At 28.5% G+C, this 19243-nt stretch overlaps 1 protein-coding gene across 6 annotated transcripts in view; it reads left to right on the forward strand.

The window, feature by feature from the left end:
* LOC107444455 (BAH and coiled-coil domain-containing protein 1) overlaps nt 1-19243 on the forward strand; it is a 168058-nt gene that overhangs the window by 125881 nt on the left and 22934 nt on the right. For all 6 annotated transcript variants that reach the window (XM_043039086.2, XM_016058592.3, XM_043039087.2 and 3 more), the window contains 10 exons: nt 856-2235; nt 3609-3680; nt 10629-10737; nt 11804-11877; nt 13234-13500; nt 13633-13748; nt 14051-15462; nt 15988-16243; nt 16331-16358; nt 17507-17593. In XM_043039086.2, coding sequence (XP_042895020.1) covers nt 856-2235; nt 3609-3680; nt 10629-10737; nt 11804-11877; nt 13234-13500; nt 13633-13748; nt 14051-15462; nt 15988-16243; nt 16331-16358; nt 17507-17593 — 3801 coding nt within the window. The remainder of the gene's footprint in view (nt 1-855; nt 2236-3608; nt 3681-10628; nt 10738-11803; nt 11878-13233; nt 13501-13632; nt 13749-14050; nt 15463-15987; nt 16244-16330; nt 16359-17506; nt 17594-19243) is intronic.

The raw sequence follows: 19243 nt of genomic DNA on the forward strand, positions 1-19243 counted from the left end.
CGCCCACATGTTGCGCGGACTGTTAGAGACTTCTGTTCAGCACAACGCATGCAACTTCTTCCTTGGCCTGCTTATTCGCCGGATATGTCGCCTATTGAGCACGTGTGGGATATGGTTGGTCGGCGTCTCACTCGTGATCCGCGTCCTGCAGTTTCCAAAGACGAACTTTGGTTGCGCATACAAGCGATATGGAATTCTCTTCCTCAAGCAGATATTCAACATCTGTTTGACTCCATGCCACGTCGTATAGCAGCACTTATTGCAGCGCGTGGTGGCTGCACCAAATACTGATTTCGGACGCTTAATTTGTTTCTTTTGTTTTGAAAATTTCATCATTTATTTGTATCAGTACAAGTCGTTTCTGCATTAAATTTCATTTGATTCTGATGATTCTTTCATGGTGTTGCATTTTCTACAAACAGCAGTTTATATACAATACTCTCTCATTATATCTCTGAATAAAATCCTCAATGTCTTTGAGATCAGACTTTAAAAAATCACAATCTTAAAGAATAAATTCAAAAATTATCCTACATAACGATTTTTTGTTTGTTTTTTGACCTGACGCAGGGATTTTTTTAATGCAAAAATCCGTAATGAATTATGATTTAAATCAAGTGAATTGCACTGCCAACCTTACTACCAAGTTATGTAGATATTGGAATTACAAAACAGCAAAATGAGAAATGTCTTTTATTATACTTAGTTATTTAATTTAAAAACCAACTATTGCCAAATAACCATTAAATTATATTTAGTGAATGTATTAGTTTGAAAATGTTTGTTTTAAAATAGTTTGTGAATACTTCAGACTATGCATCAATTTTAAAACTATATTTGATTTCTGTTGTACAGATTCTTCATCGTCTGTGATAAATGCTAATTCCAACTTGAAAACATCTGACCAGTCATCCCATTCAAAAGATATCTCAGAATCTATAATGAAAACTGCACCAAATCCTGTTACACCTGTAAAATATGTAGCAGCCGCTGTAATTCCAACAGCACCAAAACAAAATCTTTGCAAACCTTTACATTTGGATACGAATCGCTTGATCCCTATCCAGGACAATTCAAATACAAAACCTGCATATGGTGAGACTATTGTTAATAAAACTGCAGAAGTTTGTTCAAGTACACCAGATGTCAAATTAGAGGGATTTCCATCTCAATCGGAAATTACTACAACTGTGCAATCACAACCATTGCCAAATTCTGTGATGAATAATGATCTGTCTGATAAAACTGTTAATAGAATATCCCCTGTCTGTAATGTAAAAGAAACCACTCTAAATATATGTCCAACTAAACCATTACTTGGAGAGAAGTTGATAGATCCGAGCCCACAAAAGTTTATTGACAATAAACTAAACAAAGTATTGCCAAATTCTTCTTGTCATACCTCTCCTTTGACTGTTGCCTCAGAACTGAATTGCTCGATGAAAAGTCCATGCAAATCTAATAGAACTAACTATTTGACATCTGAAAATAATGGCAAAGCCAATCCAATGAAAGAAAGCACACCCATTATGAAAACTGAGGTACTGAGTACACGGTTAGATTGTGAATTTTCTCAAAAGTCTGCTAGTTGGTCTAAAGCTACTGTAATGCCTTTTAATTGGCAGAACAACAGTAATACTCATGATGATCAAGCAATCAATTTAACTGTATGCAAAAAACCTGTGAAACCTGAACCTGGTGATGCCTCTGTATCACTGAGTCAGGATTTAAGCCATTCTCCTCTTAAAGCTTCTACTGAAAGTGCAATCACAACCAGTGGCATAATTGGTGTATGCCACCCTAATCCAAATCCTATGGCAATTAATAAAGTGAAAGGTACTCCAGCTGTAAGTTCTATTAGCAATTTCTCTTCCATATCAGTTGTTAATCAACCATCTGAACAGGCAACCGAAGTGCACATTTTGCATAGATCTTCGAAAAGCTCTTTTCCAATTGTTAACAGAAATGCAACTCCTCCGGTACCATTGAAAAGTACTATATCTCATGTTACAGCAAATGCAAGCATTCATAGATCTTTAAAAGCTGAGCGACTAACGAGCAAAAGGGGAAAATTAAGTGATGTTGATAAGCTGGGTCATGGTGGTAGAGCAACATTAGCTACACTTGCTCCCAAGTTGTCAAAAACTGTTGGCTTTGGAAAGGATGTTCAGACATCTCATACTCTGTCAGCATCCTCATCAGTGTCTTCAACATCAATAGTTTTCCCTGCTACAGGTATTCATGTTACCTTGTTTTAGAAACTTAATCTTAACATCATTCCTCTCTGCTGTTAAGTGTTTGTTATTTCATTCATTTTATGTTAATTATTTTGAAAATTTAGTTCATTACTTATAAAAGATAAATCGAAAACAACAACAACAATAAGGAAATAAAAGAAATTAGCAGAAATCACACAGTGCTTTAGTGTAGCACCACTGAGATTTTGAGCTAAGTTGAAAAAAATTTATTCTAAATTCAGAAAAATTTAATTCTAAATTCAGAAAAATTTAATCAATAGTTTTAATACAATAGAAAAAACAGTTGAACAAAAAACTATTTAAAATGGTTTTATTGACAAAAAAAAAAANAAAAAAAAAAAAAAAAAAAAAAAAAAAAAAAAAAAAAAAAAATGGAATTGATCATATTATTTAAAATTTGTATATCATAATATGAATGTTAATTGAATCCTCTGGACTTATATAATGGCCTAGGTCATCTTATTTTCTGTGTCTTGAGATCTTGTTCAAAATTATTGAAAAATATTAATGCCTTTCCCCTGAGTATTATATTTGTAAACATCAAATCAAAATATTTACCTTTAATGCAAAACATTAGAAACATCTACTGATTGCAGGAACAGCATTTATGTTCTTACCGATCCATGTAAAGAAAGTTGCATCAATTTTGTCAATCAAGTATATGGCAGCATATAATAATATTTGAATCTTGTGACGAAAAAAAAATTTAATTCCACATATACTTTCGTGAATTTTTCAGTTGTAAAATTAAAGAAGTCTTTTTAACATAAGCAGGAATGTGATTCTTCTGCTAATTCGCTGAATTCCGGGAATCAATAATTTATATTACAACCAAATTTTCTCCAGAGCTCAGCTAATCTAAAATTTATTTTTTGTTTTGCAAAATCTTCGTGAACGAGGCATTTATTCCTCCCTTATCACTTTTTTTTCTTTCTTTTTTTATCTAAGTTCTCATTCACGTGCAACAATGACTTTTTTTAGGCAGATTTGTTAGAGAAAACTTAGAGCGAAAAAAAATTCCATAATAGCTTTGGCTAGAATTCTAAAAACTATTGAGGCATACACAAAAGTATAAAATTTGCAGTGTTTAAAGTATTTCCAAAATGGCAAACATTTAAAAGATTGTTTGCTGAAAAAATGGCTTCTTCTCATTTTTCGTAAATTTATATTTTAATGAGTAGTAATTTTGTTGATATTCTTATTTGTAACAGAAGAATTGTTTAATCAATGTAGTATGTTTTTCACCTTTTTTACTTCTACTAGATCAAAAAAATGTTTAATATGATAAAACATATATTTCCATGCAATAGTTTTCTTTTACAAACTTTTTTAATTCCCTTTTTTATGTAGTAAATCCATGTATTCCTGTTGGAATAGCGATTGCTCAGCAAAGACAAGATTCATCTGCTTCTGCTACTATGGGTACAGTTTTTTATTTTAATTTTTTTTAAATTGTATATTCATGATTTATTATTAGTTTTAAAAAAGTAGCACATAATCTTAAGATCATTTTTGTTACATTTGTATGATTAATATGTAAAGTAGAAAATACATATTAATTAAGATTGCATTGTAAGGCTGTATAGAATTTTATTATTGTTCTATGAGTATAAGTAATAGATTTTTATTTTTACTTAATATAAGGTTAATAGTTACTTTAGTGTATGCATTTTTTCAGATATGTTAGTATATAAACATTTAGATTAAATTTAAATGTAACTTTTGCTAGTATTACAATTAAATAACTTGAGTAACCATTCGTTTCTTATTTCGTAGTTAATTTTTTAATATTACGAACCCTTTGGGATTTGGGCATTTTATCTAGAAAAAATATAAGAAATGCACAAAATATTTAGCCCTAGATACATTTAAAATTAAAATATTTTTTTTAATTAATCTTGAAATATATGTATTTAAAATTATAAATAAAATATATTCTACATTGAAATATGGTTGTTAAAAATAATATGAAATATCTGTGAATATAGATATTGAAATATGTATAAAAAATCATAAATAAGTTTTCTTTATTAATGCCAATCACAAAGGGTAATTTAAAACTAGATTATTTAATGTTTGGCTAAATTTTTTGAATATTATTTAAATTAATAACGATATTTTATGTGTGCAATTTTATCATTTAAGTTTATGTATAACAGTTTCTTTTCTAGGAGTTAGTAGAAATCTGGATGCATTTCATGTTAGCTTCGTGGTCCTTTTTCAGTTTTTCCCTTAAAAAAATCATCTCCTTTATTGTTACCTATTTTCATACTTAGTATTCATTTATTTAATAAATTGTCGTATTTAGTGGAATATTACATTCAAATAGACTTTTCCATTTTGTTACTTCAATTTACCATTTCCTGTTTTATCATCTCCTTATCCTTGCTTATTTTTATCCTTCAATTTTTTCTCCGATTTCTCTCCTTTTATTTGTTTTTTGGCATGAGATAGTGAAAAAGCCGAAAACTGTCTTTACAGTGTTGTTGAACACTATTACATCTTTGTTTGTGCATAATTCCTTACAAATTTGCATATTTATCGCGCAATAGCCACATGTTTTTTCCCCCTTCATAATCCCTTACAAATATGCATATTTATCACGCAACAGCCACATGTTTTTTTCTTTTTCTTCATAATTCCTTACAAATTTGCATATTTGTCGTGCAACAGCCACACATTTTTTTTTTCTTTCTTGTTTTTTATAATTGTTTCTCACACATTATAATGTATTCAGACATTCGTGCAAAAAAATATTGTTACAATGTAATTGTAATAAGTTTCATCACAAAAAGTGGATATCTATTCCTCAGAAGAAAAGCAGATATAAACTTATCAAAAACTGTCTTAAAAAGCAATTTAATTAGCCTGCCAATAGCAAAATATAAGAGAAGAGCTTTTCCCCCCCTTTTATCTGTAGATAAAAATACTTCAAAAAAAAAAAAAAAAAAGAAGAAGAAGAAAATGTTATAATGCCATCTCTACCCATCTTTGCTGGTAAAGCAAATAAAACATATTCATAATGAAACATGCAGGATGACTGACAAACGTTATGAATTTGCTAAATAACTTTTGAGATTTAAAAGCTTGATTGGTGAAAATAAAGTATTAACATGGTGTGATTTTGTAGAGATAAAGTAATTTTGTATGAACTGTTAAGTATAAATTTTTGAATTTATTAATGGAGTTGATTGCCTCATTTAATCAAGCAGCTTTTATAATCTATTAATTTTTAATATCTGAAGCATTGCCTTGTTTCACGCACATTATGTATATTTTATTTAAAGGTTTAAAAATATATTTTTCATGCTTCAAAATTATTAAATAACAAAACAGTTTTGGTATTACTGTTTTTAAAATGCTCAAAACTATCTGTGTTGGTATTGATAATGTTTAAAAAAAATATCTGGAATCATTTGTTAAAATGTTCACTAGCTCCCTGTTTATCGGCTAATTCTTTTCATCAAAACTGAACAATTGCTTAGCACTTAATAAAATGGACTCTTTTTTTTAGGGGGGGGGGGTCCTTAGTCATTAGCAAAGAAAATGTAGTATGTAATAATAAAACTAAATTAATTAGTTAATAATTTTTAAATAATAATCAAAGTTTTGAGGGAAATCAGACTTGTGAATGAAATAAAATTTTATTGGCTAGACCTATATGTCAGTAATACACATGCAGAGTTTTGGGAATAAAGGTTCTAAATAATTTATTAGTAAATTAGTTTTCAAAGTTTATTCGCTTACAGCCAGAAGATAACAGTAAAAAGTAAAGAGTTTGCCTTCTCTTTTTTTTCCTGCAAGCTTCCAATTGGTGAATTCAGAAACCCTAACATTAATTTAAACTATTTGCATCATAGCGTTCCCACTGTTGCGGCCACTTGAAAAACATGAAAGGATTATCACATAATATTTTCATCCAGTGAGTTGTGGGAAATTTAAGGACTTCGCAAAATAAATCAAGGTTGTCAAGTTAAATAAAATTTAAGATCTTTTCACTATAAACCTAATTTGCTTTTTTTTCTTTTTTATTAAAAAAAAAAGGCACTTAGAACCTTTTTTTCTTAACTCTTTTTATAAATTCAGACTTTGGATCTAAAATAAGAATGAAGCATTTGCATAACATTGATTAACTTTTTACTATCTTATGATTTATATTTTTAATAAAAATAATAAAAAAATAAAAATTGTTTGTGAAGAAGCTATTTAATATTTTAATTTAAAAATTCTTCAAATCAAATAGTAAAAGATAATTTTTTGTGCTACTTGTGATAAGTTTTCATAAATTTTGCTCATGCGAGCATAATACTTTTATTCTTCAATTTTGTGTGATGTTATAGCTGCAATTTTAAGATACCCCATTTTTTCAAAAATTTTCTTTCAAATTAGAATATCTCGCATTTTCTAAAATTGCTAACAATAATGTTCTTTTTAGAGTTTAGTATATTTAGCAAAATGTATTTTAATTTGACCCCCTTAAATATTTATTTTATCTTAAAGCACTTTTCATATCACTGTTAATACCTTTTTTTATTGATCTTGAGTTTTAAATCATAAGTTGTATAGCAGATTCTTAACGTAATCGGACATTTTGTACTTGGTGATGCATGTATCTTTTTAATATTCATTGAACTCTTTAATCTGTACTTGGACAATAACAATTTTTAGCTCTTACTTTTTCCTTTCTTTTTCAGTAAAACTACAGGGATTTGGATTCAATGGTATTCAGCCTAGAATACCTCCGTCTAACCTAAATTCAAAACTATACGTGATACCTGACTCGGGAGCTGTGCACTCCTCTTATAATACGTTTTTAACATGGTTTCTAAATTCTTCGGGGTGGTTCGGTCATTAAGATTATAACGTTCAAAATCTTGTTTCAAAATTATACATTTTCATCGGCATAAAAGGTTTGTGGTTTATTTTGGTTTTACAGCCTGTTATTTATTTGAAGTTATATCAGGCTTTTTTTTTTTTTAATATCTCTGAAAAGTTAAGTATATTTTTCATGCTTCAAAATTATTAAATAACGAAACAGTTTCGGTATTACTGTTTTTAAAATGCTTAAAACTATCTGTGTTGGTATTGATAATGTTTAAAAAAATATCTGGAATCATTTGTTAAAATGATCACTAGCTCCCTGTTTATCGGCTAATTCTTTTCATCAAAAGTGAACAATTGCTTAGCATTTAATAAAATAAGCCAAAATTAATCTGCAGTTATTAATATTTAAAGAAAATCTATTTAATTTATCCAGTACAAGTAATTTTCCAGACAGTTACTATGTCTTTGCCTGACACTACGCATGCATATAATTAGCGTTACCCATTAAATACTTCCCATACATTAAATAACACCCATTAATTAACTTTTAAATAATTCATAAGTGACAAACTTAGTAATCCTTATTAATACTAAATTGTATCTTATCCCTATAAATAATGCAAGCTTTACCCTGTATACAACTTCTACTATAACCTATAAAATATTCAGTTCTTGTTGTTCAATACATTAAATTTTTGATTATTTTCAAAAATTTGTGTTCACCATTTTATATTTCATACATTTTGTCTTATAAAACTTCTATTATATAATGTTCTTTTGACGTTATATTTTATTGAGATATTTATAAGATAGTTGAAAACAACAATGAAAACTAGAGAAAAGGTGATTAGCCTAATTAATAGTTTTTAATATTTATTACATTTTAATATTATTACTCTTAGCATAAATAGAAATGACCTTTGAAAACTAAACTAAATTTTAATATAAGCTTGAACATCAATGAAAAATAGAGAAAATGTGGTTAGTCTAATTAATAGTTTTTAATATTTATTACATTTTAATATTATTACTCGTAGTATAAATAGAAATGACATTTTGAAACTAAACTAAATTTTAATATAAGCTTGAACAACAATGAAAACTAGAGAAAAGGTGGTTAGTCTAATTAATAGTTTTTAACATTTATTATATTTTAATATTATTACTCGTAGCATAAATAGAAGTGACATTTTAAAACTAAACTGAATTTTAATATAAGCTTATACTTTAAATTTTTAGCATTAAGATTAACATTTTAGCTTTAAATCAAGAATTGAAATTTTAATTTAACTCTGGAACACAAAGCTTTTCATTTTATGATAGCAATATTGGCAAGATTGTTTTATGTATTCTGCTTTTATTTCATAGCTGGTATTCTTTTACAAGACAAGACAAAGTGTCTTAAAAATGGATATAATATTTGATCTTGATATTTATAAATCCAAGTGAACAAATTTAATGTAAGGAAAGTAAAACTTGATTTCTTTAGTAGAAAAAAAAATATAAAAATTGTGTTCAAGGGTTAAATTTACTATACAGATATTTCTACTTGAAGAAGTGTTTTTTTTATCAGTTATCTAACTTTTGAAGATCCCAATAATTTTGTATTAATTATTACTTTTTATCAATATCCATATAGGTAATTATTGTCTGAATGTTTATTAACTTTTATTGCTCCAGAAATATTTTATTCACTATATTGCTTTCACAGAATTAACACAACTTAATTCCTCTTCGTTTTATTCTTAAAATTTTTAATTTAATTTTTTTATTTAATTTTTTATTTAATTTTTTAATTAAATTATTTAATGTACAAAATCTGATCATGCGATATAGTCTTTTACCATCCAATTATTAATAATGCATTCGCACATCTAGTGACAAATATTACATTTAGCACTTTTCTGGTGTTAATTTTGTATTCGACTAAGAATTAAAATATTTTGAAATGTGTTAACGTTGTTCTGTGGGTGCAATATGGAGAAAAAATTATAGTAGCTGTGAATTTTAATGCAACATTTTTATACCAACTTGTTGGTAATATTTTCTTATATTTTATTAAATTTCTTTCCTTTTCTTAAATTTTTACAGAAACTTACATAATTTCTGATAAAAGATTGCCATCAAATGTGCCTCACATTAATTATTCAAATTTTTTAAATTTGAATGATTAAATTATTATCAATTTAAATTAAGGCTGTTCTTTGAAGGCTCTTATCTAAAATATGCTTTCTAACAAGCAATATGCTATTTTTATAACTGTTGTGATTTTGTAACAGTTATTCATAAATGTAACATTACGTTCTATCCATTTTTCGTCAGTGCTCTCTATTTCAAATCTGAAAATAATAGAAAATGGCATCATAAATGAAAGCCAGAATTTTGTGAAATGATAAAGTGCTTCTTTTTATTCAAATTTTTTATTAATATTCGAACAGTTACTCCAACTGCATATTGTTTGTGCTTATAAAACTATGCAAAACTTCATTCGTTGGTGTTCGAATTATTCATTATCTAGGTAAAAAATCTTGCCAACTAGGCATTTTTTAAAGTAGAATAATTTCATAAATATTTAGGTTATTAAACAATTCTTTTCCATGACGAAAGAGCTTTAAAGAACACCCTTAAACATGAATATTAATTGAAACAAGATTTCTAAGAATGGTTTATTTTTAAAATGCTTGTAATGAAACCTTTAATCTTTGTTAATTTCTTTTTTTTTCTGTCGTATAATAACTATATGATAGCTACTTTCAGACTTATTACCTTTCCTGATATTCTTAGCTATAGTGAAGACTTAGCTTTAATCAACTTCTTGATTACAAAGTAATTTTAATCTGCCTTTTTTTCCAATAAATTATGCTTCAGTCACTAAACCATGCATGGGAACCTCTCTAATCTTCATCCTATTGTTATAGAATAGCATAGTATATTAAAAGGCAGCAACTATCTTCTCTTCACTATGATTACATCTTTCAATCAGCAAATCATACAAGTTGTATGATGAGAAACAAGATTCTTTAATATAACATGAAAAACGTTCTCATTTCCTTTTTATGCCTGCTGTCAATATCAGTTTTTCATGTGATTTGAATTATGAATCAAGGTACTTACATTTTATTTTCAGAAAGATAGCGAATAAGTTGTTATATGTGATTATTTATGATTTTACAAGCTGTTCAACTCGAAACGAAAACAATATATAAGCTTGTTATCCTCGTAATTATCTCTTGCACAAGTTTTTCATATTCAGCTTCAATTGCTTGTCTACTCAATTTGATGTTTCAATCAACATTTCTCTGCTATGTCCAAGTACAAATTCAGAAGTTTGAATCTATATTAAGGGTACTTCATATAGTTATGATTTCTTTAAAGATCAACTATGCAAAACCATCTTTTTGTTATAGTACTGATTTATTTGACCCGTGCATATGATATCGAAACTAAAGAAATAAATAATCAACCCTTTTTTTTTAGCAAATATTAACTATGCTTATGTTTGATTTGTGTAATATTGTTATTTATTTTTTGTATGGCACATTACAGGTAAGCCTCAATCATCTATCCCTGCTAACACACCAAATGTTGTGGCACAAAACTCACAGCTGGTGAATAACAGAGTTGCAGCAGATATACAAGCCCAAGAGATTTTAGGGTATGATGAAATTAAATTTCAATGAAATTGTTTATACTTTTTTTTCTTCTCTTCTTTAAATGTATGTTGCCAAGAGTTACCTGACTCTTTGCAAGCCATAACCACCAATTTGCTAAGAGCCAGTCTAATTGAAAAAGACCCCTGTATTTTCTAATTTACCAGATAGGAGCCATATTGGCTCAGGGGGTAGAGCGTTCGCCTTCCAATGTGGTGGACCGGGTTTGAATCCTAGCTATGGCCGATCAATTCGAATTCTGCACCTGGCTTACACTGACCACAATGCTGGCATAAAATATACTTAGTGGTAGGGTGGGGTAAAATAAAACATGGGTTAGAGTCTCCTTGCCATCAGGCTAACCGTAGGAGATTTTCGAGGTTTTCCTCTCCATCTAACGCAAATGCGGGTTAGTTCCATCAAAAAGTCCTCCATAAAGGCGAATTTCTCCCAATATTTGATTCAGGAGTTTCCTTGTCTTCTGGATTGAGTTCAAAATGACAAGGCTATGGAGTTAAACATTAGTAGTCATAAATTCAAAATTGAGTCAGCTGTTTAACGACTGTTATAAATAAAATAAAATTAGACAGTGCCAGGGTGGCTTTGGGGATAGAGCGCTCGTCTCCTAATGAGATGAATCGGGTTCGAATTCCATTCTGCACCCGGCAGTATATTCACCATCAATGAGTAAAGTGCCAGCATTCTTCAAGAGTGCCTAAGCAGTGTGAAAATTTATATAATTTTTTTTTTTTTTTTTTTNTTTTTTTTTTTTTTTTTTTTTTTGTATAGAATGCATTGTGCACTTTAGGCAAAGTATAAAATATGACATGTTTTTTTTTGGCGAGTTATTATATAGAATGTCTAAGCAATGTATGAAATATTAATCTTTCCAAACTCTGCAGGTTGTTTTCAGTCATCTTTAAAAATGCTGGATTCCATATATATTGATGATTTAAAATTTTAAGTATACTGTCAGTAAAAAAAATATTTTGAAGTTCTTGTAAGAAAGTATTTTTTTAAAGTGTGTTTCTTAACAATTACCATTTTTAAATTTTTTTAATTTTGCTTTAGGGATCAGAAAAGCCAAGAATTATCATGCTCCAATAATCCTACACCAATGGATACCAATGTACTAGTCACTCAAGGTAGAAATTTTTTTTTCTACTAATAACACTTTTTCTTTTCTGTTTAGTTGCATTTTATTTTTACACTCATTTTACGCATTTCATTTTTACCCATTAAAATAAATTTTAATTAACGTATTAAATGATTTTGTGCAATGATGTTTTTTAATGAAATCTCTGCTAATATTTAATAGTGTTTCTCCATCAAGTACTTTGATAATTTAAATAATTTTGAGTTCTACCTTATTTCATAATTTCATTTTTTGTTATTGAGTTTAATGTATAATGTCACTAACATTTTGAACATTTATCTGAATTAATTGCCTTTACCATTGAAAAAAATAGGTAAACATTTTAAGTATCAGTGGCAGAAATGCACAGCTTTTTTTTTGTTAGTGGTCACGAACTATAAGCTCTATCATATGGCCTTAAAAAAATTTAAAAAATGGTAGTAAAGACTATAGCAAAACTTCATAATAGTTCTGCTTTAGCATATTCATTAATACCAAAAAATATGGTAGATTAAAACATGGACCTAGCATAAGGGAGAGGGCAAAAATTTTTGTTTTTAGAAAACTTTATTTTAAGTTCTATGTATATATGCATATTTATTTTTGTATGCATGTATATTTGTATAAAAATGCTTATATAAAACTTAAAAATAATAGAACAGTTTCCTAAAAACAGAAAGTGTGCCCCCCTAACGCTATGCTTATGGTTTCAGAAGGAAGTATATCTTGAAGTGATCTAAAGTGAGAGCTAAATGTTTGAAATTATCTGTTAACAAATCGATTATTTTCTGTGTTGTGAGATACCTGTGCCAATATATCTTTGAAGCTAAATGTTGGAGGCTTACATGGTTCATTGGTTGCAAAAAAAAAAAAAAAAAAAAAAAANAAAAAAAAAAAAAAAAAAAAAAAAAAAAAAAAAAAAAAAAAAAAAAAAACGAAAGAAATTTTCATGCCAGCAAAAACATATTTTTATTGATGGACCATAAAAAAAATTATCTAGTTAAATTGTCTGTTTAACTAGTTTATTAAGATATTTAAACTAGTTTATATTTGACCAGTTATTTAATCTTGATTACTTTATTAATTGTTTGAATTGTACTCATGATAAGAATTTATTGATTGTAAAATATGGTTTACAATAATTTTCATTTTCGTCTTATTAAAAAATATCGTTCAATTTATTAATAGAAATTTATTATTTTTATTTATGAATATGTTTATTGATTTTGAAAATAATATAGTACTAAAAAATTTTAAGTTGACTGAAGATAAATAGAAGTTGATAGAAATTCTTATTAATAACTTAATTAAACAGCCAATTGTTTCCTTTTTTCTGTTACCAATAATTGTTACACTTATGTTTCAGGACCAACAATTGTTTCAAGGCAATGGGAATCTGAAGCTTTAACACGAGCAGCATTACCTTCTCCATGGGTCGCCCATGGATCTATTGTTGCACCAGCTGTTTGGCTTGGACAAGGAGCTTATACTGCAGCGCCACCTTCTAATACTGTACCAAGTGTTGCAATGAACTCTCTTGAATCTTCACCGATTTCTTTGCCACCAGGTGGTTATCAACTTGCTCGTGATTCAATCACTGGTCACTTGCTGCTAATACCTACTGCAAATATTGGTACTTGTAATTATTATTAATACATAAAGTTAATAGATTTCTCTATATTTTATGTATTTTAATGTTGTTTAGAATTATTGCTACGCTTTTTCTAGATATATCTTTTAAAGTTTCCCTTTTATTTTATTTCAGAGTTGATGGATCGACCTTCTGTTTGGCCTACATTTAACACTGCTGCCGGAAATCTTCCTATACAGCAACTTGTAACCCAACAACAACATACACAGTTTGAGCAGATGCTACCCCATGTATGTATTGTCATTTTTAATTTCCTAGGTCTTATTTACCTCATAAATTTTATGTAAATTTATGAAATAAGTTTTCCTTCTTAACCCTCTGAGCATGAAATAACTTAAACAAATTGGTAGAAATATTTACTCTATGTTCATATTGATTGAAAACTTGAAAATTGTCACATTTCTAAAAACATCTGTTACGCAATGAAAATGCTTTAAGTCGGATACTCATAGGGTTAAAGATTGCTGACTTGCAACTTGTGCTTTAAGCCAAATAAATTTCATTTATTTTTATTATTACTATTTTTTTACAGACTGAAACTCTGAAAACTAGTGAAGCAATTGACAGCAGTTGCAATATTACCTCTTGCGATATTTCTGTAAATACACAAACAAAAACAGAAGACAAAGTTGAAGAAATTAGTGGGCAAGTGCCAAGTGTACCTCTGGCAACTGGGCAGACGTACGCTTTCGCCACTTTTCCTACTCAATGTGATCCTTCTAGCTTCTCATATGTTTTACAATCTTCAACTGTGATGCATCTTGCCCATACTCAAACAGCTGCTTCGATTCAAACTGAATCAGGACGTCGATCCCAAGGGACTTCGCCACTCCATTGTGCAACTCCTTCTCCTCCACCTAACACCTGTGCAGTCCAGGCCTCAGTCACTGAAGATGAAGAAAGTGATAATGAGTGTGATAGCGTTGCTTGCTGTGAATCAACAGAACTGCAAACATCCTGCCAAAGCCAGTCTGTGACAACTGCAATTCAGGTTGACATGGATTGTCAGACAAACTCAGAAGAAGAAGAAGATGAGGAAAAGAAGGTTGAGTTAGAGAAACTAGTGGAAACAAGAGTTGAAATGTCTGATTCAGCTAATCAGACTGAATCAGTGCCCTCAGGAAGTCCAAAATCAGTTACTGAACTGGAAGATGTTTCCATGGAACAAGCTGAGCAGGAATCAAGTCTTTCTCTTAACTCTCCAAAAAGTGAACCATCTGAAGCCATGAGGATCACTCCAGTGCATGACACCACTGAAGAATCTCTTGAAACAAAAAACGCTGACGTCAAGGATGACATTGACCCAAGTCTGGAAATTGTCACATCAGAAACTGAACTAGCTCCTTCTCTTCCTGTTGAAAGTAAACCTGTTATGGATTTCATTGATCATCACGGACTCAATCTGTTGGTGGATAGTATTGAAGAGTTTGCTTCTAGGGAGCAAAGTCAAAACGATGCTGATGCAGAGCAAAATGCACATAAAGATGGAATATCTTCCTCTAATAATGTGCTTGAGCATTCTGAGTGCATACTTCCTGTTGCTCCCAAAAAAGAAATGAATTCAATTCTTCCTGAAAAATCTTATTCATCCAACTTCAAGACGATTGATACAACTTGTACTGATGGATTGGGTCTGTTATGTGCTCTGGCTGAGCAGAGGTTTTTCGAGGAAGCGTTAAATCTTGACGAGAATAAATCCAGTGGGTCTGTAAGAGAAACAGTGGACTGTTATGCATTTAAAGAAGAAAAAGAGTGTAAAATGGAAGATTCATTCACCAAAGACCAAAATAATTCTTATGCATCACCATTTTCTTCTTGTTCTTCATCACCTGATCATAGTGAAGCAACTGAAATGGATATGAGAGTGCGACTTGCGGAATTGCAAAAGAAATATAGACAGAAGCAAAAGGAATTAGAAATATTGAGGAATAAAAAAGAAAAAGAGTAAGTACATAAGTCAATATATATTGTACATTGCATTATTGAATGTATAATTGAATATATTTTTGTTAAAAGCTACATGATGCTACATGTTATTTAAGAGTATGCTTGTAAATGTATAGTTTATCAAATCGTTGAAAGTCAACTTAGGTGATGGAAAATGAATGTAAAAGTTTTTTACTATTTCTCTTAAATACAAAGTATATGACAACTGAACAATCTCTTGTTGATTCTTCCTTCGCTTTCTAAATTTATTTAGAGCATAAACATAAAGTATAAAATTTAAAGAACTTGCAATCTTTGTTTCATATCTATGAATGTTTCAAATCTGGACAAATCTCAAAAATTATTTGGTAATTTAATAAGATTTATAAATTGTACAAAAGTCTGCTTTTTTTTTTTCTTCCTTTTTTTAGTTTATTACGATCACAATGCTAAATCAATAAAAAATTCATTTATGGTTTAAAATAATTTTATGACTTGAACATATTCAGATTTAAATTTTTAAGCACCTTCTTTCTATTTCAGAAGTAGTGATGATGAATTAGATTACTCTGTTAATTCCTCTGACTGTGAGAAAATGCCAACTGAAAGTATGAATGGTAAGAAACCTAACTTCAGTGCAAAACAGGCATCTGTGTGTGGTGAGAATAACCATGGTTCTAAGAACAATACGACTAAGTCTTGGCAAAAAAATAAAAGGTCAGCTGACACTACAGTGTTGAGTAAATCACTTTCAAAGAAGTTGAAAATTGATATGAAATCAGAATCAAGGCACAGTATGGTATGTAAAATTAAATGTTTTTTTTCTTCTTTTATCTTTATTTATTATTATTTTAATTTTATTTAATACAATTTATTATTATTATAGGGTCAAGTGAAAGGAAATTGCATTGAAAGTACGTATCTTTTTTAAATTAATTTATTCAATTTGTGAAATCTGTTATTTTTGTTTGAGTTATATGTTGTCAAAATTTTATAAACACCATATTGATAATTTTTTTTAATTCTTTACTTTAAGAGGTTTTCTCCTTTCAATTGAACTCAATTGTCAAAATTAGGGGTAGAGACGGGGTGGGAAAATTCTAAATATGCTTTTAATCCTCTTTATTTAATTTTCACAAACGTCGGATTTTTACTATGTTCAACAGTGTCTTTCGATACATATTAAATACACTATCAGAATTTGAGATAGAAAGTGTAGTATTTTAGATACTCTTTTAATTTTTTCTGACAAAAATTTTTCAATACAGTTATGCAATCAGCAGTTTCTGAAAGATAGTTAAATAATAATATGTATACATTGGTCTGTTTTTAGAGTTTTGAGAAATATCTTTATTTTTATGCAATTCTCATCTTAAATTTTTTTAGCATCATCCAAATTGCTTTTCATCAGTTTAAACTATTATAAAATTAAATTTTAAAAAAAATCTGTAGTTTTAAATTATTGGTTCAAAACCACGAATCACATATTTTTATTGCTTTAATGTTTTGAGGAAAATTCCATAGAATTTCTAAAAAATATCAAGTGCAATGGCAATTGCAGATGTCTCTGAAGGGAAAATAATTTAAAGATAAAAACAATTATTTTATTCCTGAAACAGAAAAAATTGTTATAATTTTTAAATGTACTTTTTATTTTTATTTAACGATCAGTGAAGAAATTATTTATTTTTCTTAGAAAATATCTCTTCTGGAAATATCTGCATCTATAATGTGCGATATTTGTTGCAAAAACATATATATTTCCTTTTAAAAAAATTTATTTGATGAAAGTATTCTCAAAATTTAAGATTATAAATTTATATTAAAAGTTTTTTTTTTTGAAAAATGGTTTTTAATAAGGTTAAAAATATTTCTTAAATATTTTGTTATTAAATATTTATTAATGTCTAGTGGGTATTTTACGTGCTTTTACTTGAAAATGAAAAAGATAAATCATCTGAATTATTATTTTTTGTGTTGAAACTGCTTTAGATAACTATAAGATTGTAATTTTTGTTTTTATGAGTAGAATTTCTCATTTTGATTGTATCACTCATTTTAGATGGCGAAACTAACGGCAATGGAAATCAAGATTCACTCTCATCATTATCTGGAGAATCAAATGGATCTTCACATTCTGACTATTCAAGTATGTTTCTATTGTATTAAAAATATGATACTAATATAATTTAAATTTATTCATTAAGAATCATTAAAAATAACTATAATCAAAAATTAATAACTAACATTCTGTATTTGCATTTATTAATTATAAATCTTATAACTATTTTATAGACCTATTATTGTTTGAATATGTTACCAAGGGTGAACTGTTATTAAACTAAAACTTTTAAAACGTAACTTTTAAAATATAATTTAAAGTTTTGGGAATTAGTTGTGATATTTTTATACTTAAATTATTCAATTACGTAGCTATTTATTGTTATTATGCTTAACATTACAATTTATCAAGCATGAAATTCTTATAGAATTCCAGACCTTTTTTTGGTTCGTCAATTTTTTGATATGTGTTCAAGAATGCCAAAAAAGTAACTACAATGACAGGAGTTTCTTTTCCTTCATTTTTCAAAATTTATAGATAAGAGGAAAAAAAATGAAGTCTATCATTTGAAAAAGATTGAGGTTTAGTACTTGCAATTTTTAGGGAAGAGGTCATTTTTGTGAGGTTATTAATTTTTCAAAATATTCAAAAATAGCATTATCAACTGTTAAAAATTGAGATCAGATGCAGGCGATGATGATCATTAATTGTCATACTTGATGATCTTTTACAATTTCATATAAAATACTATTATTTTTATGTAATATAATCTTATTTAACCCACAGACGATTCCACATGTAAAAAGTTGTATTTTAACCCTGAGTCCAAAAAATAATTTAGATTTCCGATGAAATCGGCACCAATAAAGCCTGTTAAAAAATTATCAATTAAATGTGCGATTTACAAATCGTAATAAATGCATCCGGATCTTTAAAACCACATGGAAATAGGGTTTATAAATGAAAAAAAAAATTCTCAAATCATCCCTTGGATTTGTGATAAAATAGGCAAAAATAAAGCAAGCCAGAAAGTGATTACTCAAATTCAAAATTTGCATATCGAAATGTATTAAAATATTAGGATTATTAATATCATACAAACTTTTATACCGAGAACCGTTGAAAAAATGATAGATAGACAACTTAAACTTATAATTGAAACTATACAAATTGAGCGCATCGAAAAGTGATTACTCAAATGTCCGATTCGAAATTTTGTATTTTTCAATTCCCCCCCCCCCCATGTGTTTAGAAGCTCTCATGGGCCGCAGGTTGTTCATACCTACTATAGAACCATTTGTAGGTAGAAATTGGAATGAGGTTTTTCGCATGCGTGCACAACCATTTGAGAAGATACAAATAAAAATTACAACTCTCTACATGGTTCAGAACCGCCAGTGAGTTACAACAGTGACAAAATTGAAAACTAAAATTATAACTAGTTAAATATTCAAACAACAATAGTTACATAAATTTTATCTAAGGTCGCTTCTAAAATGTGACTTTGTTTCTTTTTAATACTGCAAATTAATGCTTGTTTCACCACTTACATTTAAATTTCTTTTATCAAAGAAAATTCTATTCTCATTTTCACATGACTACAATGCAAATATTGGGAGTTCTTGACTTTCAACAGTTAAAAGATTTTTGATCTATTATATTTTAAAATTGTCAAAAATTGTATTTGTTCTTTAAATGTATTTTACTTCTATTATATATAATTTTGATATATTTGGT

This window comes from Parasteatoda tepidariorum, chromosome 1, assembly GCF_043381705.1.
Source record: "Parasteatoda tepidariorum isolate YZ-2023 chromosome 1, CAS_Ptep_4.0, whole genome shotgun sequence".
Lineage (NCBI taxonomy): Eukaryota > Metazoa > Arthropoda > Arachnida > Araneae > Theridiidae > Parasteatoda > Parasteatoda tepidariorum.